The sequence below is a fragment of the Kogia breviceps genome, chromosome 4 (genome assembly GCF_026419965.1).
Source record: "Kogia breviceps isolate mKogBre1 chromosome 4, mKogBre1 haplotype 1, whole genome shotgun sequence".
NCBI classification, from domain to species: domain Eukaryota; kingdom Metazoa; phylum Chordata; class Mammalia; order Artiodactyla; family Physeteridae; genus Kogia; species Kogia breviceps.
The window spans coordinates 174,275,135-174,302,911 of record NC_081313.1 but is presented as its reverse complement, the minus strand read 5'-3'; the positions used below and the strand labels follow the sequence as shown (position 1 = coordinate 174,302,911).

Genomic DNA, 27,777 nt, shown 5'->3' with positions numbered 1-27,777 from the left:
ACTACCCAAACAATCTACAGATTCAATGCAATCTCTATCAAACTGCCAATGGCATTTTTCCCAGAACTACAACAAAAAGTTTCACAATTTGTATGGAGACACAAAAGACCCCAAATAGCCAAAGCAATCTTGAGGGGAAAAAAAAAAATGGAACTGGCGGAATCAGTGCCCTGACATCAGACTCTACTACAAAGCTCCGGTAATTAAGACAATATGGTACTGGCAAAGAAATAGAAATATAGATCAATGTAAAAGGATAGCAACCCCAGAGATAAACCCACGCACATACAGTCATCTCATCTCTGATAAAGGAGGCAAGAATATACAATGGAGAAAAGACAGTCTCTTCAATATGTGGTGCTGGGAAAACTGTTTCATACTTTTACAGCTACATGTAAAAGTTTGAAATTAGAACACTCCCTAACACCATATACAAAAATAAACTCAAAATGGATTAAAGACCTGAAATGTAAGGCCAGACACTCTAAAACTCTTAGAGGAAAACATAGGCAGAACAATCAATGACATAAATCACAGCAGGATCCTTTTTGACTCACCTCCTAGATAAATGGAAATAAAAACAAAATTAAACAAATGGGACCTAATGAAATTTCAAAGCTGTTGCACAGCAAAGGAAACCATAAACAAGTCGAAGAGACAACCCTCAGAATGGGAGAAAATATTTGCAAATGAAGCAACTGACAAAGGATTAATATCCAAAATATGCAAGCAGGTCATGCAGCTTAATATCGAAAAAACAAACAACCCAATCCAAAAAATGGGCAGAAGACCTAAATAGACATTTCTCCAAGAAGATACACAGATTACCAATAAACACACGAAAGGATGCTCAACATCACTAGTCATTAGAGAAATGCAAATCAAAACTGCAATGAGGTATCACCTCACACCGGTCAGAATGGCCATTATCAAAAAATCTACAAACAATAAATGCTAGAGAGGGTGTGGAGAAAAGGGAACCCTCCTGCACTGTTGGTGGGAATGTAAATTGATACAGCCACTATGGAGAACAGTATGGAGGTTCCTTAAAAAACTAAAAATAGAACTACCATACGACCCAGCAATCCCACTACTGGGCATATACCCTGAGAAAACCATAATTCAAAAAGAGACATGTACCACAATGTTCACTGCAGCACTGTTTACAATGGCCAGGACATGGAAGCAACCTAAGTGTCAATCAACAGATGAATGGATAAAGAAGATGTGGCACATATGTACTATGGATTTTTACTCAACCATAAAAAGAAATGAAATTGAGTTATTTTTAGTGAGGGGGATGGACCCAATTTCTGTCATACAGTGAAGTATGTCAGAAAAATCAAACAAATACCAGATGCTAACACATACATATGGAATCTAAAAAAAAAAGGTTCTGATGAACCTAGGAGCAGGACAGGAATAAAGACACAGATGTAGAGAATGGGCTGTAGACACAGGGAGGAGGAAGCATAAGCTGGGACGAAGTGAGAGCGTAGCATTGACATATATACACTACCAAATGTTAAATAGACAGCTAGTGGGAAGCAGATGCATAGCACAGGGAGATCAGCTCGGTGCTTTGTGACCACCTAGAGGGGTGGGATAGGGAGGCTGGGAGGGAGATGTAAGCGAGAGGGGATATGGGGATATATGTATACATATAGCTGATTCACTTTGTTATACAGTAGAATCTAACACAACATTGTAAAGCAATTATACTCCAATAAAGATGTAAAATAATAAAATTAAATTTTAAAAAAAGAATAAACTTCTGATAATGTGACAAAGATAAATTTCATGGGTACTATATTAAGTGAAAACACCAGACACAAGAGGGCATACTGTGTGGTTCTATTTCTCTGAACAGGAAAAACAGATTTATGGTGATAGAAGTCAGAATACTGGTTACCTCTGATGATGGGGCTTACTGACTGGGGTAGGGCCCAAGGGAAACTTCGGGGAGATAAAATATTTTATATTTGATGCGGGTTGTATAGACATATATAAAATTCATTAAGGTATACAGTAAAACTTATGAAATTTTACCTAAGTTATGCCTCAATTAAAGAACTTTAAAACACAAAAATAGAATCATGTTAGTGCAGGTTAAAATGGAGAATGGGCCCCTGGGGTGAAGCTCTGTAGAAAGAGCCAGACTCTCACTTACCACCTTGCATACCTCTGTAAACTCACCTCAACTTCCCAGGCCTCAGTTTCCTCATCTGTGAATTGGGGATAATAACCAGTACCTTCCTGAAAGTCTGTGAGGACTAAATAACCTAAAAGATGCGAAGTTTAGGGTAGCAGCTACTATCTAGTAATAGTAAGCACTAAATAATTATTTGCTAGTATGATGCTGGATGGTTGAATATTCATTGCTAGGGAGAAAGATGGTCACTATACGAATAAAAGGAACAATTATCTGGAAACTTATAAAATGTCAAAAATCTTTTCATTTAATTCCATTTCTTCAAAATATATGAAACTTAAAATTGACAGAATTACAAGACTTATTCAGTAATCCATACTTATGGTGGGAGAGTTTAATGTAGCTTTCTCAGTACATGATAGATCAGGAACTGCTAAGGACTGAATGTTTGTGCTCCCCAAAATTCACATGCTGAAGCCTCAGCCCCAAGAGAATAATATTAAGAGGTGGGGCCCTTGGGAGGTAACTAGGTCATGGGGATGCAGCCTTCATGAATGGGATCAGTGTCCTTATAAAAGAGACCCCAGAGAGCTCTCTTGCTCCCCTTCTGCCACATGAGGACACAGCAAGAATATGCCCATCTGTGAACCAGGAAGTGGGCCCTCACCAGACGTCAAATCTACCAGCCTTGATCTTGTACTTCCAGCCTCCAGGACTGTGAGAAATAAATTTCTGTTGTTTATAAGTTACCCAGTCAACAGTATTTTTGTTATAGCAGCCTGAGCTAAGACAGAGACCAATATTTTAAAATGTGTAAAAAGACTTCTAAACACAAATAATATGCTCCATCTAGTTAATATATGTAGAATACATTGATTTCAACTACCCACGAAGCATTTATAAAAACTGACCATATACTAAGTGCATCAGTTGGAGACTGCATTCAGCCATAATAAACCCATCCCTGCCTTCCCCCACACTCCCCCCCCAAAAGACAATGTCATGTACCAATAAGAAGTACATCTTATTCGTGTAACAGAATGTCCAGAAATAAACAATCCAGGGCTGGTACAGCCAAACAAGGACACCAACTGGGGAACCAGGATGGTTGTGACTTCTGGCCACACTCTCTTTAGCCTGTGGCTTTCACCCTCATGGTCACAGGATGGCTCCTCTAGTCCTGGACACGGTGTCTGCTTGAACAGAAGGCAAGAAGGAGAAGGATCTGGCTAAACGAAACCACTCCTTTGCAACATCTTTCCCAGGACTCACACCCAGCGATGTCTCATACTGGCCAGGACTGGAGGATGTGGCCTCGCCTGGCAGCAAGAAGGACAGGAAGATGGAGGTGTTTCAATAGTGCACATTCCCTGATGGTGTTGTGGTTTGAATGATGCCCCCACAAAAGATATGTCCACCTGGAAACTATGGATGTGATCTGATTTGGAAAAGGGTCTTTGCAGATGGAATTAAAGATCTTGAGATGAGACCATCCTGGATGTCTCGGTGGACCCTAAATCCAATGACAAGTGTCCTTATAAGAGACAGAAGAGGAAAAGACACAGACACACAGAGGAGAAGGCCATTTGAAAACGGAGGCAGAGATGGGAGAGATGCTGCCACAAGCCAAGGAACACCTGGAGCCAGCAAAAGTTGGAAGAGGCAAGGAAGGAACCTCCCCTAGAGCATTTAGAGGCAGTGTGGCCCTGCAGACACCTTGATTTCAACTTCTTCCCTCCAGAACTGTGAGAGAATAAATTCTGTTGTTTTAAGACAGACAGACACACACACACACACACACAAAATAGTGCACAGTCCCAATCTGAACAAAAAAAAACCTAAGTGCTTTTGTAAGCAAGAAGGGGCAATTTTGGTAGGCAACTAGCAGGACGTGCCACACTAGACCTAAAAGCAAATCTCCACAAATACTTAACATTCAACAACATAAAGACCACACACCCTGCTAAGAGTGTAATTAAATTAGAAAACAACAACAAAAAGGCAACTAAAAAGAAACACCCATATATATGCAGGAACTTTCCAGGACGACAGAAACAGTCTATATCCTGAATGGAGTATTGATTACATACAAGTATACATCTGTCAAACTCATCCAACTGTACACTTAAGATTTATGCATTTCACTACAATTATACCTCTATAAAAATATACCCACGTACTTTTATTTATTTAAAAACCTAATTCCATTTAACTCGTGTGTCAAAGAATAAGTGGTAAAAGAAACTAAGACATATGGAGAATTAAACCAAAATGAAAATATTATACATTGAAACATGGGATGTCGCTTAATGAGTACTATGAGAGATGATCACAGCCTTGGATGTTTATGTTTTTACAAATTGGAAGTTAATCAGCATGCAGCCCACCGTACGCAAGAGACACTGATAAAGGCAGGCCGCCAGTCCTGACGTTTTCTCTCCTGGTGTGAGTCCTTTTATGCACGGTAAGTGAAGAGCTGTGCCTGAAGGCTTTCTCACACTGATTACATTCGTAGGGTCTCCCTGCAGTGTGGGTTCTCACATGTACAATAAGGTGTGAAGACTGGCCGAAGGCTCGCCCACATTCCTGACACGCGTAGGGCTTCTTGCCGGTGTGGGTCCTCGAGTGTTTCCTGAGGGATGAGGGCTCACTGAAGGCTCGCCCACACTCCTGACACGCGTAGGGCTTCTCTCCCGTGTGCGTCCGCATGTGACTCTTAAGGGTTGAGAGACGACTCAAGACCTGCCCACAGGTGGCGCACTCATAAAGCTTCTCCCCTGTGTGGATCCTCTTATGTACGTTCAGGTGAGTGCTCGTCCGGAAGGGCTTCCCACACTGGTTACATTCATACGGTTTCTCTCTGGTGTGGGTCCGCAGGTGTGTCTTCAGTGATGAGTGTTCCCTGAAGGCTTTCCCGCACTGGCCACATTCAAAAGGCTTCTCTCCGGTGTGAGTTCTCACATGGCTCCTCAGAGAGGACGGCTGGTTGAAAGCTTTCCCACAGTCCTTACATTCATAGGGCTTCTCGCCCGTGTGGTTTCTCTGGTGCAAGATCAGGTTAAAGTTCCTTGTGAAGGTTTTCCCACACTGACTGCACTCGAAGGGTTTCTCTCCAGTGTGAGTTCTCATGTGCCGCCGCAGATTCGAGGAATACTTGAAGGCCTGCCTGCACTCCTGACACTCAAAGCACTTCTCTGCAGTGTGAGTCTTCTTGTGCCTGATGAGATCGGAGCTGTATCTGAACGATTTTTCACATTTGTTACATGCATAGGCTTTATCCCCACTATGGATTTTCTCAGGCACGATTAGGTGAGCGGTTTGGAAGAAGGATTTTCCACTCTCTCGGCATTCACAGGGGTTCCCTCCTGCAGGAATTCTCTGGTACTGAAAAAGTGGTTTGATGCTGTTAAAAGGCTTCCCTAGAACATTGCATTTATAGAGTTTTTCTCCAGTCTGAAGCTGCTCCTGTCAATTGAGGAAAATGGGAAGACCAGAGGCTTTATTGCATTCACAGATATTCTCCCCCAAGTGAACTTAGTGTAGGAAAGAGACATTCCTATAGCTGAAGCTTTTACCATTTTAGTGTACCTATACCATTTCTACCTTGAGTTCCTTCAAGCAGATACTCTGCCACAAAGAGCTATCATTTTCATTACTTTCATGGGGCTTCTTAGATGTAGACTTTTTCTGAATTGTGTAAGGCTAAATTAAGTTTTAAATGCCCTACATCTGTGTCAGATTTACGAAAATGGTTAGCTTTGGGAACTCTGTAAAGCCACATCTTGATCTACATTTAGAGTTTTTCCCCAATTCATGACATTCACAGACTCTCTCCCAAGAAACTGCTTTCTCCTAGGTGAGTACCACTTGCCTTGAATCTCTCTCTGGGTTTCTTGTGTTTCTAACCTACAGCAACCCCAGACATTTCCTACTGTAGATGAACAAGAATAATCCCTTTATGCCTTACCCTTTTCATGCCAATGGATGGAATCTCTGCAAAAATATCTTGGTTAGGAATTGAGTCTTGGGGTTGAAGTTGAGGTTCTGGAATGAATTCAGGGGAGGAAATATTAAGTGCACAGAGAAGGAAAGTGTGGGATCAAGATGACAAAAAAAGCTAGGCATATGCAGATTTTTTTTAATACTGATCCTAAATATGGAAAGAAACCATGAATAAGAGGAACATATCAGAGAGTAAAGGAAAATTTTAAGGTGTTTGGCTATGTGAGGAGTCACGTAATCATAGGAACAAGGAATGGAAATAGTAGATAATTTACTAAGAAGGGATTCTATGAAGACTGGGACTGATGTTGAGAGAAAGTATTAGTAAGAATATACAGTGGGGAGGAACTGGATGAAATTATACACATGGAAGTGCTAAATGTGAAAAGGGGGTAGGATAAATCTTTCTATGAAGGCAGAGTAAAGCATTAGAGATAAAAAGGGAAGGGAAAGAGGAAAGAAAGTGGAATTTACTGAAGGAGCTCAACCCAACAGCCTTCCCCATCAAAGGCACTAAGCACCCCTAATCTACCTGGTGCTCACCTAAGTGGGTTCCTGGGAAGATCTCTCTCTCAGTGACGCACAGCTCTTCTCTTTGCTCCAAATGGGAAAACGTACTGGCGTTGCAGAGCTGATCTCCTGCTCGTGGGAAAAGATGCAGGGTATGAGCAACTGTGCCTGCCATGCAATGGGAGCCAATATTCTGAAGTCTTTGGAGTCACTGGAGATGGGCATAGCAAAATGGGCGCACCTATATTCTGATGGCACGGCCGAGCTCTTTCACTAAGGAACCAAAGTACAAGCTCCCTCACTGGGTCCCGAAGGACAGTGGGACTCTCCAGTCCCCCAAACCTGGCGCCTGGCTCAGGGACACACTTGAGAAGACCAGAAACAATGGAAAGATCTTCATTTCCAAGAGGAAACCACTAGACTATAAGCACAATGAAAGCAGGACCTTCCTGTCTCTTCACCTCTCGATTTTGAAAACCAGCACAGTTCCAGGAAACCACAGTAGCTGCTCAAGTGTGTGGGTGAAGCAGTGAGGCCAGCCTTACCCACAGAGGCCAGGTTCCTATAGTTCTCCAGCATCACGTCTCTGTACAGGCTTCTCTGAGCAGAGTCTAGAAACAGCCATTCTTCCGGTGTGAACAGCACGGCCACATCCGCAAAGGTGACTGGTTCCTAAAACGCACACCCATCCCTGCTCAGACAGGGGCCACCCCAACCAATACTCAAGAGGACAGTGGGGGGCTTGCAGGCCTGGGGAAGGGACACCTCCATGTAGAGGATGTTCAGACACAGTTCTGAGGTCTCTCAGCTCAGGCCTCAGAACTAGAACTCTTCTCCATCTACTCTTCCCTCCCTAAATGACAGCATCCCAAGGGGTGGCAGCAAAGGACCTCAACTTCATGACAGGACTTAGTTATTAACAACTAACTGGGAAGCCCTCCCCCTCTAGCCCCAGGGTCCAGCAGACCTGATCATGTTACAGGCAAGAGAAAAATGTTTGGTAAATGACAACTGTTTGCTCTTGGGAGACCATGATGACTATAAGACAAGGACAGCTCACGTCCTCGCCCTGCTTTCCCTCCTGACATTCAGCTGAACATGGCCCTTGATAACCGGGGGAAGGCCTGAATGAGGGAGTGGGGTCACTGCCCACCCAACGCTAGAGGCCCAGTGCCTGGAAGCCTGGAGACCAGTCCTCTGGGGTCAAGAAACTCCCAGACAGGGGAAGGGGACAAGGAGGCAAAGCAAGAAGAAGAACAAGTATTTGTTACTTACCTGCAGACAAGTGTTCAGTGTCCCAGGAGCCACGACTTCTTCCTCTGTGCTCTCCTCCCGGAGCCAGGCGGGGTCCTGAACAGGCACTGCTGCAGGAGAAGAGGGGAGCCATGAGGGTCTGGGCCTGGCCCAGTGACCCCACTTACAGGGCCAAGGGCTGCCCACCCCGTGAATGACCTCATGTGCACACACATATGCACACACGCCCAGGGACACACACATGTAATGTACACAGAGAGGTGCATGCACATATGTTTGTACACACTCCCAGTTGCTTGGGCACACATGTACACCCACACACACCAGTACACACGCAGGCATACACTTACACAAATGTTTACACACACACACAGACACACCATGCATACACAGTATGCGCATACCCACACTGACAAGCACACACACAAACACACAGAAATGTACAGACATACACAAAGACACACACGCACACACTCACGCACGCACACACACGTTTCCTCTGTTCCAAATCTCTGGAGCCACAGTCTCAGTTCACCAACAGACTCTGAAGTTTCTGGGGCACTCCTTTCTCCCCCTTGATTCAGCCCTGGGTCAGCTGTTCTGCCCTAGCTGCTGGGCCCCCTCTTCTGCCCCGACTCTGCAGGGCTGATAGCACCCCAGGACTTACCACAAGTAGGGGACAGAGAAACCGCCACCTCCCTGTGAGTGTGCCTGAGAAGGAAGCATCCTTCCTTTCCTGCCTTCAAATCGATAACATCCCTCATCCGCACCAGGCCTCCTCACTCTGGCCTGTTACAGAGGAGCAAGTGATTCCCCAGCCAACCCTTGTCTCCCTGCACCCTCACCTCCCCTCTCGATGGGACCTTTCCCCTTGGTAATTAAACGTGAATCATGTCCAATCCCTGACCCCATGTCATTAGTTTCCCGGGGCTGCTGTAACAAAATACCACAACTGGGTGGCTTAAAGCAACAGAAATGTATTCTCTCGGAGTTCTGGAGGCCAGAAGCCCAAAATCAAGGTGTGGGCAGGGTCACACTCTCTCTGAGACTCTGGGTAGAGTCCTTCCTTGCCTCTTCTTGGCTTCTGGTGGTGAAAGTCAATCCCGGGCTTGTAACTGAGTGTCCCTCGAATCTCTGCCTCTGTCATCACGTGGCTGTCCTCCCCCATGTGTCCCTGTCTTCACATGGCATTTTCCCCTTCTTATGAGGCCACCATTCATTTTAGATTAGGGTCCACCATCATGACCTCATCTTAACTTGATGGCATCTGCAAAGACCCTATTTCCAAGTAAGGTCACATTTACAGGTACTGATGGTTAGGACTTCAATATAGCTTTTTGGGGGGGTTCACAATTCAAGCTGTAATACTCCACACTTCCTTCTAGCTACTGTTCTATCTCTCTGTTCCCCATCGTGGGCAATCTCTGTATCCATTTTCTCACCTCTTACTTCCCAACATCACCATTCCAAGGACCAGCACCTCACTAGGATCACCTGTGACCTCCATCCAGAGTGGGGAATCTAGTCGAAATGTTCAGTCATCCAATCCCTCCATCTTAAAACCGACCCCCCTGGGCTTCAGTGCCCACCCCCCCAGCCTCCCTCCCGGTTTCCTGTATAGGCTTCTGCTCCATCACTTGCTGGTGTCCCCATGGCGCACACCTTCCTCTTCTCACCTTGTAGTCTCCGCCTCGGAAGGCACCATCCCCGGCTCTGGGTGTCAATTCTCAACTACCTGACAAGGCCCAAATCTCCAGGCTGACTCTCACATCTGCACTCCAGACCCATACACCCAACCATTGGCTCCGACATCTCCACTCATCTACCTGGGGGAATACGAATGAAACATCCAAAATGAGCTGGTGGGGGGGGCTGTTGCCCCACCAGGCAGAGGACAGAGATTCAAGCCACAGATCATTCTCAGGCTTTGAACTTGCCCTGCTGGGTTTCAAACTTACGTGAGACCTGGGACCCTTGTTTCCTCTCCCTTTGGGAACAGGAATGTCTATCCAATGCCTGCCCCACCATTGTATTTTGGAAGCAGAGAACCTGTTTTCTGGTTTTACCAATTTACAGATGGAGAGGAATTATGCCCCCAGGATGGATCACACCCCCAGTCTCACCATACCTGATTCAGATTATTTAGATGACAAGATCTGGGACATTCTGAGTCAATATCTAGATGAGATTTTAGACAGAGTTGATGCTGGAATGGGTAAAAACTTTGGGGATGTTGGGATCATATGGCTGTATTTTACATGTAAGGAGGATACGAATGTGGGGGGGTCCAGAGAGCAGACTGTTATGAGTTGAACTGTGTCCCGCCAAAAAATAACAAGTCCTAACCCCCAGTACCTCAGAATATGACCTTACTTGGAAATAGGGTTTTTGCAGATGTTAAGATAAAATTATGGTGGAGTAGAGGGCCCTTAATCCAATATAAATGGTGTCCTTATAAGAGGAGAAGAGCTACCGAATCAGGGGAGAAAGCCACGTGGCAAGGCAGGCAAAGATGGGAGCGATGCATCCACAAGCCAAGCAATACCGAGGCTTACAGCAACCGCCAGAAGCTAGGAAGAGGCAAGAAAGATTATTTCCTTCCCTACAGGTTTCACAGGAAGCATGGCCTTGCCGACACCTTGATTTCAGACTTCTGACCTCAGAACTGTGAGATAGAAATTTCTGTTGTTTCGTGTACTCATAACCTTCTCAAAGCCTGTCCTTCCAATGTCCCTGATCTCAGATGAGCAATCCCACCCCCTCTGACCCCAACAATCAGTCAAAAGAAATGAGTGATGACATTTCTACACACACCTCCCCACCTCCACCCACCCCATTCCCCTTCCTCTCACCCTGTCCCTGCTATGGGGAACGCCTATATCATACCTTCTCATTTGGACCCACTTAAATGTCACTCCTTCGGAAAGTCTCTTCTCCCCAATACTCTTCTTTTCTCTAAAAAGACCCTCTCCTTTCTTCACAGCCCTTACCTATCTATAACCAGCTACTTTTTTTTTTGCTTCCTTAGGTGATTATCTTCCATCTCCCCCAATGGACTGGCAGCTTCGGAAGAACAAGCCTGGGGTCCTTTTCCTTTTGCTACACGCTCACTCCCCAACCGTGCTTGGCACATAAAAATGCCCTGGGATGTCTGGTAAACGAATGCACACATGACTCACCAAACTATCTCAACTCGACCTCCTGGGTACATCTTACATGGTTCCTAGCTTCCCTGCTGCGCAGACAAGAGTTAACACAGCAGGCCTGACTGCTCTCCTCAGCAAGGCCTGCCAGCAAGGTTGACCCTTGGCTGGCCTCTGGGAACTTGGATTTCGAGACGGTTCCTACCACCCTAACTGATAAGAGGGGCTCACTCTCTGCTTAAGCTGTTTGTACAAACAGTGCGATTTATGCTAAATGCCTGTTTTCCTTCTGGAAGTCTGGAATTTAGGTGTGTGCTAGGCACAGGGTGCCTACATGACCAGCCCCCAGGGAAAACCCTGGGCTCTGAGTCTCTAAAGAACTTCCCTGTAGATAACACTGCACACGTGTTGTCACAGCTTGTTGCTGGAGGAATTAAGCGTGTCCCATGTGACTCCCCTGGGAGAGGACTCCAGAAGCTTGTGCCTGAATTCCTCCAGACTTCACCCCATGAGCCTTTTCCCTTGGCTGATTTTGCTCGGCATCCCTTCACAGGAATAAATCATAGCCATGAGTACGACTGTAAGCTAAGCCCTGAGTCCTCCTAGCAAATTGTCAAACCTGGGAGTGGTCTTAGGGACCCCTGACACACCTACTCCACACTCACCCTCAAGTCTAGGCCACGATCATCCTTTTCCTAACTGCCTTCGCCCACCACTCGTATCCTCCTGAGGCCCATCCTCCTCCCAGGTGCTGAAAGACCAGGCTCTTCTTCCCTGGTCCCCGGTGGATTTTACAGATGCCATTCCAGGGCCTGAACTCCTCTCCCCAAACTTCCAGACCAACATCTAAACGATATGGTAATTATTATGGTCTGAAGCCACCCCTGTCCCCAGAGGTCAGGTGGCAGTTTCTAGTATCTTAGCTCGGGCAGCAGTAACAAAATACCACAGACTGGGTGACTTAAACAACAGAAATTTATTTTCTCACAGTTCTGGACGCTGGAAGTCTGAGATCAGGGTGCCAGCACGGTCTGGTTCTGGTGAGAATGCTCTTCCTGGCTGGCAGACATCTGCCTTCTCACTGTGTCCTCACATGGTGGAGAACTCTGCTTTTTCTCTTCCTGTTCTTATAAGGACACCAGTTCTATGGGATCAGGGCTCCACCCTTAAGACCTCATTTAACCCTAACAACCTCCTTAAAGGCCCTGTCTCCAATACAGCCACATGGGAGGTTATGGCATCAACATATGCATTAGAGGGGGACAATCCATAGCACCTGAAGACGTCTTTGGTCATCATGACTAGGGTGTTATGGGCTGAATTGTGTCCCTCCAAAGGTTCATATGTTGAAGGCCTAACCCCTAGAATCTCAGAATATAACTGTATTTGGACATAGGGTCTTTTCAGAGGTCATTAAATTAAAATGAGGTCAGTAGGATGGGTCCTAATCCAATGTAATTGGTGGAAATTTGGACACGGACACATACAGAAGGAAAATGCAGGAAGAAGACGGACATCAACAAGCCAAAGAACAGATCACAGCCCTCAAGAGAAATCATCCCTGCCAGCATCTTGATCTTGGACCTCTGTCCTCCAAAACCGTGAGAAAACAAAGCTCTGTTGTTTAAGCCACCCAGCCTGTGGTACTTTGTTATGGGAGCCCTAGCAAACTAATACAGGGGGAGGTGGTACTGCCAGCTAGTGAGTGGCGGCCAGGGATGCTGCTAAACATCCTACAACATGCAGGACGGCCCCCACCACAGAGATCCAGCCCCTACGTCAGGAGTGCTGCAGTTGAGAAACTTGGCCTAAACTTAAATTTCCCAGAGCTCCTCTCTGCCCCCCCAAGATAAAGCCCTCTTGTTATATGCTTCCATTGCATTACAGTCTCCACTTAAAAATCTGACCACCAAGCCAGACTGTGGACTCCATGGGGGAGGGCCTCAGGGTTTGGTCTGCAATTGTTTTCCAGTGCCCATCTCACCACAGGATGACAGCGGTGAGTACTTCAAGAGTACCTTCCAGAGTACTTCAAAAGCACAGAGCACACCAAGTACTTCAAGAGTACTTTATGGCACAGATGGCCAAAAAGCACATGAAAAGATGCTCAACATCACTAATTATTAGAGAAATGTAACTCAAAACTACAATGAGGTATCACTTCACACAAGTCAGAACGGCCATCATTAAAAAGTCTACAAACCATAAACGCTGGAGAGGGTGTGGAGAAAAGGGAACCCTCCTACACTGCTGGGTGGGAATGTAAATTGGTACAGCCACTATGGAGAACAGTATGGAGGTTCCTTACAAAGCTAAAAATAGAGCTGCCATATGATCCTGCAATCCTGCTCCTGGGCATACATCCAGAGAAAACCATAATTCGAAAAGATACATGCACCCCAATGTTCAATGCAGCACTATTTACAATAGCCAGGACATGGAACCAACCTAAAAATCCATCGACAGAGGAATGGATAAAGAAGATGTGGTATATATATACAATGGAATATTACTCGGCCATAAAAAAGAACAAAATAATGCCATTTGCAGCAACATGGATGGACCTAGAGATTGCCATACTGAGTGAAGTAAGTCAGACAGAGAAGGACAAATATCATATGGTATCACTTATATGTGGAATCTAAAAAAATGGTACCAATAAAGTTATTGACAAAACAGAAATAGAGTCACAGATGTAGAAAACAATCTTATGGTTACCAGGAGGGAAAGGGGGGGAGGGATAAATTGGGAGACTGGGATTGACATATACACACTACTATATATAAGATAGATAACTAATAAGGACCTACTATATAGCATGGGGAACTCTATTCAATACTCTGTAATGACCTATAAGGGAAAATAATCTAAAAAAGAGTGGATATATGGATATATGTAACTGGTTCACTTTTCTGTACAGCAGAAAGTAACACAACATTGTAAATCAACTATACTCTAATAAAAATTTAAAAACAAACAAACAAACATAAAACGAGTACATTATAGCAGAGCCTGGCCCAGAAAGCATGCCAAAAATATACAGAACAACAACATATAACCCAAATCTAAGAATTACTTCCTGTCAGTGGTATAATACAGATTCCAAATGCAAGACTGGATGATATGATTAATAAACAAAATTTATTATTCTTACAATAAGGCAAGATGGAAGGAAACAAGCCTTGCAATTCAAGCTACAATGTTATTTATCCTCCAGAATTAAGTTTTTCCCCCACCTCTCAGGAGACGTGGCTTTTAGTCTCATTTTTTAAAAGCTCAGTTCAAACATGTGCCACTCATAGTAAATTCAGCTGTATCCTTCAGCATCGACATGCTTGCGCAGTGGAGAATTTAACCGCGCCCCAAGAGAGGTCTGGCCTTTGCCATAGTCGAGTGGGGACTGCTCTTCCATAACAGAAAGATCTGAGACCAGAAGAAACAAAAAAAGAATCCCAGCCCACAATCTCTAGAAAGTGCCTTTCTCCTTGCATATGTAAATAACGAGACATTGCTTCATATATTCTCTCCCTATGGCAACGACTGCAGTCAGAGGAAAAGGTGACGAATGCAAGTTCCCAGACGCAATACAGCACAGCGGGGCCCTCTGGCTGTCAATTCCACCCAGCTCTCACTCACCAGAACCCCCAGATCCCAACAGGTTGAGGAGGCGCAGCGCAGGCTCCGGCGTGGCCACCCTCTGAATCTGCACAGCCACCTCCAGCCCCTGGACAGAGTGACAGGAACATATTAGTCACACAGTCGGTGGGGTCCACTCACGCCTGCTCACCCAGACTGAACTGGCACGACTGGCCCTGCTTTGGGGAACACACTGAACATACAGGGACAGGCCCTGTTCCCTGGTCCAGGTCTACAATTCTTCCGTATAAAGTTAACCACTGTCATGGAATTTCAACTCCAAGATGGAATGGAGAGAGGGGGCCTGGGTAGGTGGGGGCCTCCTCTGAGCAGCCTCCAGTAGTGGGGGAAATGCTGGAGCAAAGAGGGGCAGTGGATGGCCAGCAGCTTGAGGGGTAGACGGAGGACGCAGAGGTGGACTCCTGCAAATGATGGGACGTTAGTAAACTATCCCGGAGGGGAAGCTCTGCTGTGGGAGAAAGGACCTGAACTCTCCTCTACCACCAGCCACTCCCTTGGGAAGGGTATTCGAACTGACTTGCATTTCTTTTTTTTTTTTTTTTTTTTTGTGATATGCGGGCCTCTCACTGTTGTGGCCTCTCCGGCTGCGAAGCACAGGCTCCGGACGCGCAGGCTCAGCGGCCACGGCTCACAGGCCCAGCCGCTCCGCAGCACGTGGGATCTTCCCAGACCGGGGCACGAACCCGTGTCGCCTGCATCGGCAGGCGGACTCTCAACCACTGCGCCCCCAGGGAAGCCTGACTTGCATTTCTAAGGGATGCCTCTGGCCTCCGTGTCCAGGGTGATACCCAGTGGCAGCAGGACCCTGTCAGGGGCAGTTCCCGGGGGTCCAGGAGAAATAACGGTGGCTCTGGGCAGGGTGGTGGCACCAGGAACGGAAGGAGCGGTCAGAGGTAGGTTTGTATTTTGGAGGAAAAGTTCGTAGGACTTGGTGGTGGATGGGAAGTAAATGTGGCAGGTCCCTCGGGGCAGGTGATGGGCAGGGACAGGTGAGAGGAGGCCCCTTCTCCTCAGCGCGGGGCTCACAGCACACCTTTAAGTGTCCTTCTCTGTAACTCTGTCCACCTCAGTACCAAAACACAGGGCCCTGAGCCAAGAGCTTGGTTACCGGCCTGGACACTCTTCACACAGCCCTTGGACCCACTCAATTCCTGTAGGTTTCTTGGCCATGGACAGGGTGGGAATGAGGGTGGAAGGACTGGACGAAGAAAGGCTGGACCCAGAGAGGCAGGGCCTGGACCCTAGTTGCCAGCCCCTCCCCTAGGACTGCTCTGGGCCTGACATCACACTAGGGATATTTACATTCAACGCAGAAACGCCACGGCGTGTCCAGTAGTTCCTACCAGGAGGTAAGCCTGGGCCTCCAGCATGTTCCCAGTTCCCCCAACAGTTGGCAGTTGGCCCTAGATTCATCCCTCCCTCCTGCCTCCCCACCTAACAAAACTCCTGAACCCCAGGCTTTCCTGGCTGGGGCTGGGGCCCTCCCAGCAAACCACCTCCCAGGCTTACTGTGTCTTCAGAAGACCAAGGTGACTCCTGGAGAGCTGGCCGGTCCCCTGGAGTCAGAGGTGTCCCCCTCTCTCCCATCATGGGCTTGGTCTGCATCCTCAGGTCCAGCCCCAGCCCCTGGGAAAAGGCATGGAGGGTACTGAGCAGGACAGAGGAGGTATGGAGGCTGTTCTCACCCTCAGAGACCCTAAGTTTGGGGCTAGTGCCATCAGAACTTGGGGAACGTGGGCCCGGTAGTGTCAGACCCGGTGACTCCCCTTATTGCCCTGTGGGCCCCTGCCACCAATGAGGACTGATCACGCCAGAGACTTGGAGACAGACCTGACCCCTTTCTGGTTCTGGAGAGGCCCCGTCTGGAGGTTAGGCCACAAGCCCTTGGAGGCGCTACAAGATATTTAACTAGAAAGGTTTCTACAGAAAGGCTGGGAGCCCGTGGCTCTGAATATGAACTTCATTCTATGTTTTCTTAGATTCCATATCTGTCTATCTGGCCTCCATCAACCACAGGGCCAAACTAATGGCCACAGTTGTTTACATCTCCCCTGTGATCCACAGACCGTACTCCGAACCACCTCCTTTATCTAGTTCTCACACACCAAGCCTATATTCCGCCTGCCCTAAATCACCAAGGCCAGGTACCAGACAACTGGGGACAGCCCCTGTGGCTCAAGACCCCCCAGAATTATTACTCAAACTCACCAATCCTAAGCGGTTTACCCTGCCCTGCCTTGCCTTTCCTACAGAAAACCAATAAAGGCTCTGGCCTAGAGTCTCCCTTCACTCCTGTCAGCCTCCTGACCGATGCTGGTGCTTCTTTGTGCGGCCCTGTGTGGTGTGGCCAGCCCCCTCCTCTCAAGAAATGTAAGTCGCTGTCACTGGCCTCTCCATGTCATCACTCAGTCACCACCTCCGTAAGTTGAAATCCCGGGGGTACCATTTTGAGACAAATGTTTTTAATCACAATAATTCTGACACAGATCACTCTTCCTGAAGGTTTTTAGGAGTTCCGCCTATTTGCTCAACACATACTTATTGAGCACTGCTAATACAAGCACTGTGGATTCAGCAGAAAACAAAAGAGGTGAAACCACAGCCTTGAGGAGCTGGGTGTAGTGCAGGAGAGGTGGCGTGGGCGGCCGTGGGACAGTAGGAAGGCTGAGCCTGGAGATGCCCATTCTTTGGGGCTACAGGGCCTTGGTCTGTCCCTGGCCACCAGCACTTATTCACACGTGACCTCAGAGCTGCTATATGGGGCCCCAGCGATTGCGACAAGGCTCAGTGACACCCACGTGACCTAGAAGGGATAACCAAAGGCTCAGCCACATCGCCCAAGTATCAGGATGTGCAATCGTCAAGCGGAAGACCCTGGTGGCTAAGACAGCAGTCTCTAGAGAAAGGCCTGGACTTGACTCCCAGCCTCAAATATTCTGGACCACCTCGGGGCATATTCAGGGATGAACTGCTTGATTCCTCTAGACAGAAGGAACTGTAGAGGGATTCCTCTATATAGAAGGAAGTGGACCACTTATGCCCACTCAGAACATTCTGTGACTGCCTGTGTTTCCAGATGCAGCAGAAGCCCCTCCTCTCCCACACTCAGTACTCACTACTGAGCTGGCAGTGAAGTTCTGTGGAAAGTGCTGGAACCCCATACTGAGAGGAAAGAGCCCACAGAAACCACAGAGGACACCCTTCCCTCACGGCCCGTTCTCCCTCCCTCACACAGTCCATCTGCTGATTGAGGCATGGTGCCGGCAGGGGCCTGGAGCCGTCTTTACCAGCACCCATCTGTTCACTCCTTCACTCAGCAGGCATCAATCGAGAGCTCTATAATGGCGCACGGAACACTCTATAATGGGGTTACTGCAACAACGACATCAGATGAGGCCCCTGGGATCCAGCAGCTCCAGTAAGACATTTGCAGATCTTAAGGTCTCAAAAGCCAGCGCCCTTTCCCAAGCAGCTGCTGGAGGACGTTCTCTTCTGAAACAAGAGTGTAAACCAAGGACAAGGAGGATCTGGGCACTAAGGAGAGGGCTCAGCTGCCCTGGGGTCTGATGCCAGCCATGCAGGCGCTAGAGGGGCTGCCTGGCAGCGCACTCTTCATGAGGCTGTGCAGGGTTGAGGCTCCGTGTACTCAGGGCACAGGAATGGAAAAGAGGTCTCTACTACCCCGGCCTCCCCACCCCATGCACTGTGCCAGTGTCTCTGACACTGAAGCTGACACCATCCGTGATAGAGGTGGAGAGGCACACACTGAGGGAAGCTAGATATCTCATTGGCTCTGGGACAAAGAGGCCCAGCCTGGGGGTGAAGCTGGGCTCTGTACATCCCTCTATCCAAATCTTAGCCCTAACCCTAAGCTTCAAAACGCCAAGAATGGGAACTCAAACTTGGAGGTTCGGTAGTTTAGGAAGGCAGGAATTCAGGGTCAAAGGGGGGATGTCAGGACTCTGCATTTTCTCATGCACCATACTGTGCAAGCTGGTTCTGAATGATTTTCCACTCTTTGACAAGGGCTTCCTTCCAGTGTGGGGTCTCAACTTGTCTCCCTAGGGGTGTGGGACCCCTGACAACTTTCCCACATTCTCTACAATCAGAGTGGCCCTCTCTGCTGCAGGTCCTCTTGTTCAGATCCAAGTTATAATTCCTCCAGGAGCCTTTCTCACCGCGGTTAAATCAGCAGGTGGCGTCTCTCCCGGGGGAGTTTGCTCCTGACAAGCGGTGGCTGATGACAAAAAGGTCACCCAGGGATGCTCCTTGTCAGGGGCACGTTTTCAGCATTTTCAAAGGTGTGCCTTATTCAGACAGGTCGAGTTCTTCCAGGATGTTGCAGGTTCCACCACTAGGCTTTCTCACATCCTGAACTTACATGGGGCATCTCTAACAGACAGCGTGTTTCTGATCACTGTTGAAGAGTAAATCACACTGCATGCAATCGATGTCTGACTCTCACTGATGGAAATGTTTACTCAGGGGAACTTTCTAAGAAGAAAGAATCTTAAGCGATAGGTGGGATTTGCCCAAATTCATGGGTCATGGATGCTCCCCCCAGACACTTCACGTCCTTGAGGAAAAGCCCTGCCTCAAATATCTGCCTGGCCCTGGTGTGCGTGTCCAACTCACGTATCCTTCAACTTCTTCTATGAGAGGGAGTAAAGAACCATCACCCGCGAATCTTACCATTTGCAAATCATGGGATGAATTTTCCTCCAAAATATCCTGCAGAGGAGTAGACTCTTTGGGTTTAAGTTGAGATTCCCGGTCTAAAATGAATTGGAAAAAAAAAAATTACCTTCTTTCAGAAAGAAGTAGCGGCATGATATTGACACACACAACATGTATTTTTTTTATATTGACCTTAAACTTGGGTCAGTACTGAAATGGAAGAAGGTATCAGTGAGAAAGTGAGGCTCTAAAGAGTAGGAATTGGGCAGTGATGGGAATGAGGTGGAAATGAGAGACTTTTTTCCCAGCAAAGGAATCCATGGAGATTGAAAGTGATGTTATCAGACAATGTTATCAGGCAAACAAGTAAAAAGCAATTAGACAAGGAACACACAAAGAAGTGTTCGGTTTAAAGAGGAATTGGACAATAATTGTTTGTATGATATGGAGAAATTGGAACCCTCATGCACCGCTGGTGGGAAGGTAAAATAGTGTGACTATTCTAGAAAGCAGTTTGGCAGTTCTTCAAAAAGTTTAAAAAATGACCCAGCAATTCCACACCTAAGTATATACTCAAGAGAAATGAAAACATATCCACATAAATTCTTATTTTTAATTTTTATTTTATTTTTTTATACAACAGGTTCTTATTAGTCACCAATTTTATACACGTCAGGGTATACATGTCAATCCCAATGGCCCAATTCAGCACACCACCATCCCCAGCCCCCCGCAGCTTTCCTCCTTGGTGTCCATATGTTTGCTCTCTACATCTGTGTCTCAACTTCTGCCCTGCAAATCGGTTCATCTGTACCATTTTTCTAGGTTCCACATACATGCGTTAATATATGATATTTATTTTTCTCTTTCTGACTTACTTCACTCTGTATGACAGTCTCTAGATCCATCCACATCTCAACAAATGACTCAATTTGGTTCCTTTTTATGGCTGAGCAATATTCCATTGTATATATGTACCACATCTTCTTTATCCATTCATCTGTCGATGGGCATTTAGGTTGCTTCCATGACCTGGCTATTGTAAATAGTGCTGCAATGAACATTGGGGTGCATGTGTCTTTTTGAATTATGGTTTTCTCTGGGTATATGCCCAGTAGTGGGATTGCTGGATCATATGGTAATTCCATTTTTAGCTTTTTAAGGAACCTCCATACTGTTCTCCACAGTGGCTGTATCAATTTACATTCCCACCAACAGTGCAAGAGGGTTCCCTTTTCTCCACACCCTCTCCAGCATTTGATGTTTGTAGATTTTCTGATGATGTCCATTCCAACTGGTGTGAGGTGATACCTCATTGTAGTTTTGATTTGCATTTTTCTAATAATTAGTGATGCTGCACAGCTTTTCATGTGCTTCTTGACCATCTGTATGTCTTCTTTGGAGAAATGTCTATTTAGGTCTTCTGCCCACTTTTGGACTGGGTTTTTTGTTTCTTTAATATTGAGCTGCATGAGCTGTTTATATATTTTGGAGATTAATCCTTTGTCCATTGATTCGTTTGCAAATATTTTCTCCCATTCTTTGGGTTGTCTTTTCATCTTGTTTATGGTTTCCTTTGCTGTGCAAAAGCTTTGAAATTTTATTAGGTCCCATTTGTTTATTTTTTATTTCCATTACTCTAGGAGGTGGATCAAAAAAGATCTTGCTTTGATTTATGTCAAAGAGTGTTCTTCCTATGTTTTCCTCTAAGAGTTTTATAGTGTCCGGTATTACATTTAGGTCTCGAATCCATTTTGAGTTTATTTTTGTGTATGGTGTTAGGGAGTGTTCTGATTTCATTCTTTTACATGTAGCTGTCCAGTTTTCCCAGCACCACATATTGAAGAGACTGTCTTTTCTCCATTATATATCCTTGCCTCCTTTGTCATAGATTAGTTGACCATAGGTGTGTGGGTTTATCTCTGGGCTTTCTATCTTGTTCCATTAATCTATGTTTTTGTTTTTGTTCAAGTACCATATTGTCTTGAATACTGTAGCTTTGTAGTATAGTCTGAAGTCAGGGAGTCTGATTCCTCCAGCTCCGTTTTTTTCCCTCAAGACTGCTTTGGCTATTCGGGGTCTTTTGTGTCTCCATACAAATTTTAAGATTTTTTTGTTCTAGTTCTGTAAAAAATGCCATTGGTAATTTGATAGGGATTGCGCTGAATCTGTAGATTGCTTTGGGTAGTATAGTCATTTTCACAACATTGATTCTTCCAATCCAAGAACATGGTATATCTCTCCATCTGTTGGTTATCATCTTTCATTTCTTTCATCATTGTCTTATAGTTTTCTGTATACAGGTCTTTTGTCTCTGTAGGTAGGTTTATTCCTAGGTATTTTATTCTTTTTGTTGCAATGGTAAATGGGAGTGTTTCCATAATTTCTGTTTCAGATTTTTCATCATTAGTGTATAGGAATGCAAGAGATTTCTGTGCATTAATTTTGTATCCTGCAACTTTACCAAATTCATTGATTAGCTCTAGTAGTTTTTCTGGTGGCATCTTTAGGATTCTCTATGTATAGTATCATGTCATCTGCAAACAGTGACAGTTTTACTTCATCTTTTCCAATTTGTATTCCTTTTATTTCTTTTTCTTCTCTGATTGCCATGGCTAGGACTTCCAAAACTATGTTGAATAATAGTGGTGAGAGTGGACATCCTTGTCTTGTTCCTGATCTTAGAGGAAATGCTGTCAGTTTTTCACCATTGAGAGTGATGTTTGCTCCACATAAATTCTTATACATGAATGTTCAGAGTAGCACTACTCCCAATCACCAAGAAGTGGAAACAAGCCAGATGGCCATCATCTGATGAATGGATGAACAGAATGTGGTGCATCCACACAATGGAATATCACTCAGCCTTAAAAAGGAATGAAGCATTTCATGTTACTACATGGAAGAACCTCAAAAACACGATGCTGAGTGAAAGAAGACAGATACAGACATATGATTCCATTTATATGAGATGTCCAGAACAGGCAAATCCACAGAGACAGAAAGTGAATTAGTGATTGCTGGGGGCTGCAGGAAGGGGGATGGGGGTACTGCTAATAAGTACAGGGTTTCTTTTGGAGGTGATAGAAATGTTCTGGAAATAGATAGTGGTGATGGTTGCACAACTCTGTGAATATACTATAAACCTCTGAGTTGTACACTTTAAAAGGGTGAATTTTACAGTACGTATCTCAAATTTTTTTTTTTTAAAAAAGAGAAATTGGAACAGATCTCTTTCTGAAACCAACAAAAAGTTAAAAAGTGAAAAAAGAAGAGCTAAAGGAACTCACCCCAAACAACCTTACTTCCCCTCAGAAAAAGGAACCTTAAAAATGCCCTCAGGGCTTCCCTGGTGGTGCAGTGGTTGAGAATCCGCCTGCCGATGCAGGAGACACGGGTTCGTGCCCTGGTCCGGGAAGATCCCACATGCCGCGGAGCGACTGAGCCCGTGAGCCATGGCCGTTGGGCCTGCGCGTCCGGAGCCTGTGCTCCGCAACGGGAGAGGCCACAACAGTGAGAGGCCCGCATACCGCAAAAAAAAAAAAAAAAAAAAAAAAAAATGCCCTCAGACTGACACTTCCCAGCAGCACCCACCGTCCAACCCCGGTCTGGATGGGTCACAATATGCTACGCCCCCTGGTACTCACCCACACCCGTGGCACAGAGAATGCCTCGTTCTGCTGTCATCAGCTCTTCTCTTGGCCCCACCTGGGAGACCAGACAGGCTTTGCAGGGTGGAGCCCCTGCTGGTGGAGAAAAACATACGTGTTGAGGGAAGGGAGGGAGGGTTTGCAGAGGAAAATAAATGCTTCCCCTGACTGCCCGCCCTCCACCTGGACCTCAGCTCCTGACCCTGAGCAAGTACGCAGGGTACCTAAGTGATCACATCCAGTTTTTAATGAACTCAGTGAGGTTCTTTCACAAGGGCCCAAACCACAAACGCTCCCTCTCTGCCCCATGGAACTGAGGTTCTCTAACTCCCGAATCCCAAGGTCAAGGTCAGTGAGACCCACACGAGTGACTATGGAGAGAATTAAGTAAAAGCAACGTATGGAGCTGTTATCCTGTGGAAGCCCATGAACTGGAAACCCACACTATATCACTGTGGTCACGTGGCAGGCGCTTAAAAAGCATTTCCATACAGGAAGGACCGCAGTAGCACCAGCCTTACCCCGGGGGGCCAGGGTCCTGCAGTTGTCCAGCAGCACGTATCTGCACAGGTTCCTCCGAGCGTCATCCAGCAACGCCCACTCCTGGATGAGCCCCACTGCCACATCCTCCAAGGTGACTGATTCCTAAGACAGTACACATATTCCGGCTCAGCAAGGATAACCCTCACCATTCTGCAGGACGAGGGGTTATCCCGGGGGAAGTAGACCCAATGCAAGAACATTCAGAGTGTTCTCTCCAAAGCAGGGCTTAGCAAACCCGGCCTGCCTCCTGTTTGTCTGAATAAAGTTTTACTGGCACACAGCCATAACCGTTTGTTTATCTCTACGGCAGTTTTTGTGCTACAAGGGCAGAATTGAGGAGTTGCTGGGACAGAGCTCATATGGCACACCCAGCAGAAAATATTGACTTTCTTTTAACATTTGGACAGATCCAAAAGTATAAGCTTTGGCTCTCTGTCACTCCACTAACCAGTGATGGCAGAGCCTGTTCTTCTCAGCTTTACAGAGCTTTTCCTAAACTCCTTATTTAAGACATCAAAAGTTTGGGTTTGATCTTTTAATTTTCATGAAGTCCCTAGGACACCGCCCAAGACATAGATTAGCATTTAGTCATTTTTTATGCTTGTTAAAATAGGACTTCCATTGCATCTGAGAAACTTGATGGCCTTTTAATCTCAGAATTCTCGAGAACAGCACTGACTGGTAAAGCTCACTGTGATGATGGGAATATTCTATGTCTGCACTTTCCAAAAAGGCAGCCACTGGCACGTGTGGCTACTGAGCACTTGAGACATGTGCTTTGGGTGACTGAGTAACTGAGGTTTTAATTTTGTTGGATTTTAATTAATTTTACTGTATAGAGCCATGCGTTTTTGGTAGGTCTCACGAGCGATGGCAGGGATGGCCCTGGAGCTCTGCTGCTGCTGCCAGCTCTAAATGAGCCCCACACTGCAGTTAGACTCTGGAATTAGCCACAGAACCCAGGGTCGCTTTGGGAACCCTCCACCCAAACCAGTTCCCTCCGGAGGTCATGTACTGAAAGAGGCTGCCAGGTCCTGGGGACGGGGCTAAAGATGCTCCACATTTCCCTCTTCTTTCTTCCTCAGTTGAGAGGCAGGCAGAGAGGAGACAGGGCCCAGAGTACATAATTATTCCCCTCCCCAACCATCCTAACCACCCCCCTTTCCCCTCACCATGACACCAGCGCCAGGGTTTAAAGTTTCAGTAGGTGTCCTTCCTGCAATAAGAGAGACAGAGGTAAAGGAAGAAATGAGAGTGGAAGCAGAACACCAAGCAGGGTTTTGGCCCAGGTAATTCCATTTCTGTGGACCACCAGCAGGGCGGCCAAGCGAAACATGCTTACCGGGAAATTATCTCAATAAGGAACATATTGGGCCCCGAGCCACCTTTCACACCACAGGCCCTGATCGTTTCTACTGGCTTCAGTCACCTAATAAAAGGATCGTTTCTCCTCTTATCCTCCCTCAAAACACCTCTAACATCCTCGACTTTTCCTCCACTGCCCTTATCAAGTTGCGATTTTTTAATATGTATTTGTATAGGTACGTTTGCCTCTCTCTCCAACCACGATGTGAACTCTCGAAGTATAGACGTGTGTCCACTTTTTTCAGGACTCCAAATCCTGCCACCAGAACAGCACTTATGTACTAGGGGTTGGCAAACTTTCTGTAAAAGGCCAGACAGTAAATATCTTAAAATTTGTGGGCCACATATATGGCAACTGTTTAACTGTGGTTATAGCACAGAAACAGCCACAGGGAACACATAAACACGTGTTCCAATAAAACCTTATTAATAGAAACCAGCACTGGGGTAGATTTGCCCACAGGCCACAGTTTGCCAAGCCCTACTCTATATTATGTGTTAGAGAGAATACATGGATCACCAAATTCTCTCAGTTCTACCTCTTATGCATCTCAAACATTCCAACTTTTTCAATTCCACGATCACCACCAAGCCCCAACTTTTCCAACTCCACAATTGTCTGACTCCTGAACTAACCCAAGCTGCTATATGTGTGGACTTTACATTCATTCTTGTCCATCCTAAACACCATGCTCAACCCAGGAGTTGGTGTCTTGTTTAAATCACAAACAAAATCATTATTACTCCCTACTTAAAACTCTGATTCAGTGGCTTCCCATTGGCCTTAGAACAAGGTCCAAAGTTTACCATGGCCTTCAGGGTCCTGCCCTCCTCTCCTCCCGGCTCATCCATTCTGTACTTTGTCTTCTGTGTTTTAGCTTTCCCTATCTTTTCTCAGCTCCTGGAATACACCAGGCTTTGTACTGCCTGAGGGATTACACATCCACCATTCTTTCAAATCTCCTCCCCACTCGGACTCCACAGGCTGACCCCTGTCTAGCTACATAAAACTCATCTTTTAAGTTCAAACATTTGTCCCATTTAATATATTTTTGCTGATCTCCTCCTCAAGTTCCCCTGTTCTGTGTTTCTACATCACCCTTGTCATTATTAATTTAAAATCTGTCTTCCCAGCTAGAATAAAACCTCCACAGGGGCAAGCACTAAATCTATTTCAGTCACATTGTTCCCTGTGTACAGGGCCCGGTTCATTGAGGGCAGCCCCAATGAAAATGTGCCAAACAATCATCACTCCTCAAGAATAATTCAATATAGTTTAACTAAGAAGGCATGTGCCTGCATGCACACTCTCTCACACACACACACACACACACAAACACATAAGACAACACCACAAGTCAAAAATAAAAATGACTTAAAATGCCTGTTCATATACCAAAAATCACAACACTAGATTTCAGCTGTCTTTAAGAAACGTTAATTCTTCCTAAAAAAACAAGGCAGGACATGAATCCTCTCTAAAAACAAACACCACACTCATCAAATTGAAATCTGATGCTTAATTTTCCTCCAGAATAATTTTTTCCCTATTTCTCATTAGAAGTGAGTCTTAACACTATGATTTTAAAAAGACATCCCATTTACTGCCAACTCAGCTTCAATTCCCAGTACTAACAAAGCTTATGTGCTTTGTCCTGGAGTCCCATCTTTTGAAGCCTTATGGCGATTTACAGGCTGGAGCCAACTTGAAAAGAACTGAATAGTCTTACTTTTCTTAGATGTTAATAAGACTTGTGACATAAGTGAGAAATATCTTTTATTAGGACACGCTCCCCTTACAGTTAAGAAAACCGATACAAAGTAAAAGTTAGAAGGGAAGGAGGGAGGGAGGGGAAAGGAAAGGAAAAGGAAAAGAAAGCTAAGTTAACAGGTCCTAAGGTAAGCAAGTGCAAATTGTCAGTCACCAATTAATTCATCCCTTGATAGAGGGCACATTCCATTTTTTAAATTCACATGCGAAGTCACTCAAACCAGTTTGCACATGTAGACTCAGACCTAAATTCCCATTTGCAGAGCTAGATAACCTGAAACGTAATATGAAATAAAACGTGATTTATTAATAAACAGTTATCCTGCATATGGGAGATACGGTCGGCCTACAAATCGGGGAAGACGGGTGAGTGCTGGGGCCGGCTGGTGTCACCACTTCTTCGCTGCGGGACCTGGGCTGTACTTCGTGGCTTCCCCTTCAATAGGCGGATGACAGTCCTGTTGGCCCGAACAAGGGGTACCTGAGGGCGACAGACCGAACAGGGGGAGCCCGGCTGCAGAGCCGAGCTGTGCGGGCCCCATCCCGGCCCCGGGGTTACCGCGAGGAGGAAGCACCTCGGCCCGGGCGGCCGTCCTAGGCCCTCCGGCCCCTCCCCGCGCCCGCCGAGCCCTCCCCGCCCTCCCGAGGGGCCTGGCCGCACCTGCAAAACGGCCGGAGACACTCCCACGGCAGCGCGCCGTGCAGCCCCGTACAGCCGCCACCATCCGCCGCCGCTGCGCACTTCTGCTTCCGGTGTCAGGGCCGCCGGGAGCGGAAGTGGTCGGGGCGCCGGCCCTCAGGGCCAGAGGGTCTCCGGGCAGTGATGGAAAGGTTGCCTCCTGCATCCAACCTTGGAGGAAAAATTCTAGTTTCCTTCCCCAGGGCTGCGGGCGAGGTTAAGCTCTGGGGTGGGGTCTGACCGGACCTAAAGAATGGGGTTGGAGCTGCGTGCACCCCGACTGATCAGGGCTAAGGACGGAGCTGAAGCCCTATGGGCGGGATTTGGGGCAGGGCCTGGGCTTGGTGGGCGGGATAGAGGCGGGGCCTCGCTGG

At 46.4% G+C, this 27,777-nt stretch overlaps 1 protein-coding gene across 14 annotated transcripts; it reads right to left on the bottom strand.

Moving 5' to 3' along the window:
* Positions 1 to 2,433: 2,433 nt before the first annotated feature.
* ZNF333 (zinc finger protein 333) lies at positions 2,434 to 27,719 on the bottom strand. Of its 14 annotated transcripts, none has more exons than XM_067032709.1 (13): positions 27,386 to 27,717; positions 27,075 to 27,205; positions 24,761 to 24,804; positions 23,567 to 23,690; positions 23,043 to 23,141; positions 19,411 to 19,493; positions 16,228 to 16,344; positions 14,698 to 14,785; positions 7,940 to 8,028; positions 7,210 to 7,336; positions 6,698 to 6,793; positions 6,120 to 6,196; positions 2,434 to 5,617 (listed from the first exon to the last, which is right to left on the bottom strand). In XM_067032709.1, exons 3-13 carry the CDS (start codon positions 24,761 to 24,763, stop codon positions 4,520 to 4,522), a joined length of 2,001 nt encoding a protein of 666 aa, XP_066888810.1. In that variant the 5' UTR covers positions 24,764 to 24,804; positions 27,075 to 27,205; positions 27,386 to 27,717; the 3' UTR covers positions 2,434 to 4,519. The 14 variants fall into 14 exon arrangements, with proteins under 14 accessions (XP_066888810.1, XP_066888814.1, XP_066888808.1 ...); XM_067032713.1 differs by having other exon boundaries at positions 7,940 to 8,025; XM_067032707.1 differs by having other exon boundaries at positions 26,879 to 27,205; positions 27,386 to 27,707.
* Between the last annotated feature and the right edge of the window lie 58 nt (positions 27,720 to 27,777).

Coding starts and splice junctions, on each gene's coding strand:
- ZNF333 (XM_059059769.2), bottom strand. CDS start 27,569: ATGCAGGAGGCAACCTTTCCATCACTGCCCGGAGACCCTCTGGCCCTG. Junction 23,691..24,760: donor ACCCTGGCGCTGGTGTCATG/GTGAGGGGAAAG, acceptor GTACTGTCTTAG/GAATCAGTCACCTTGGAGGA. Junction 6,794..7,209: donor TAGGAACCTGGCCTCTGTGG/GTAAGGCTGGCC, acceptor TCCCACGAGCAG/GAGATCAGCTCTGCAACGCC.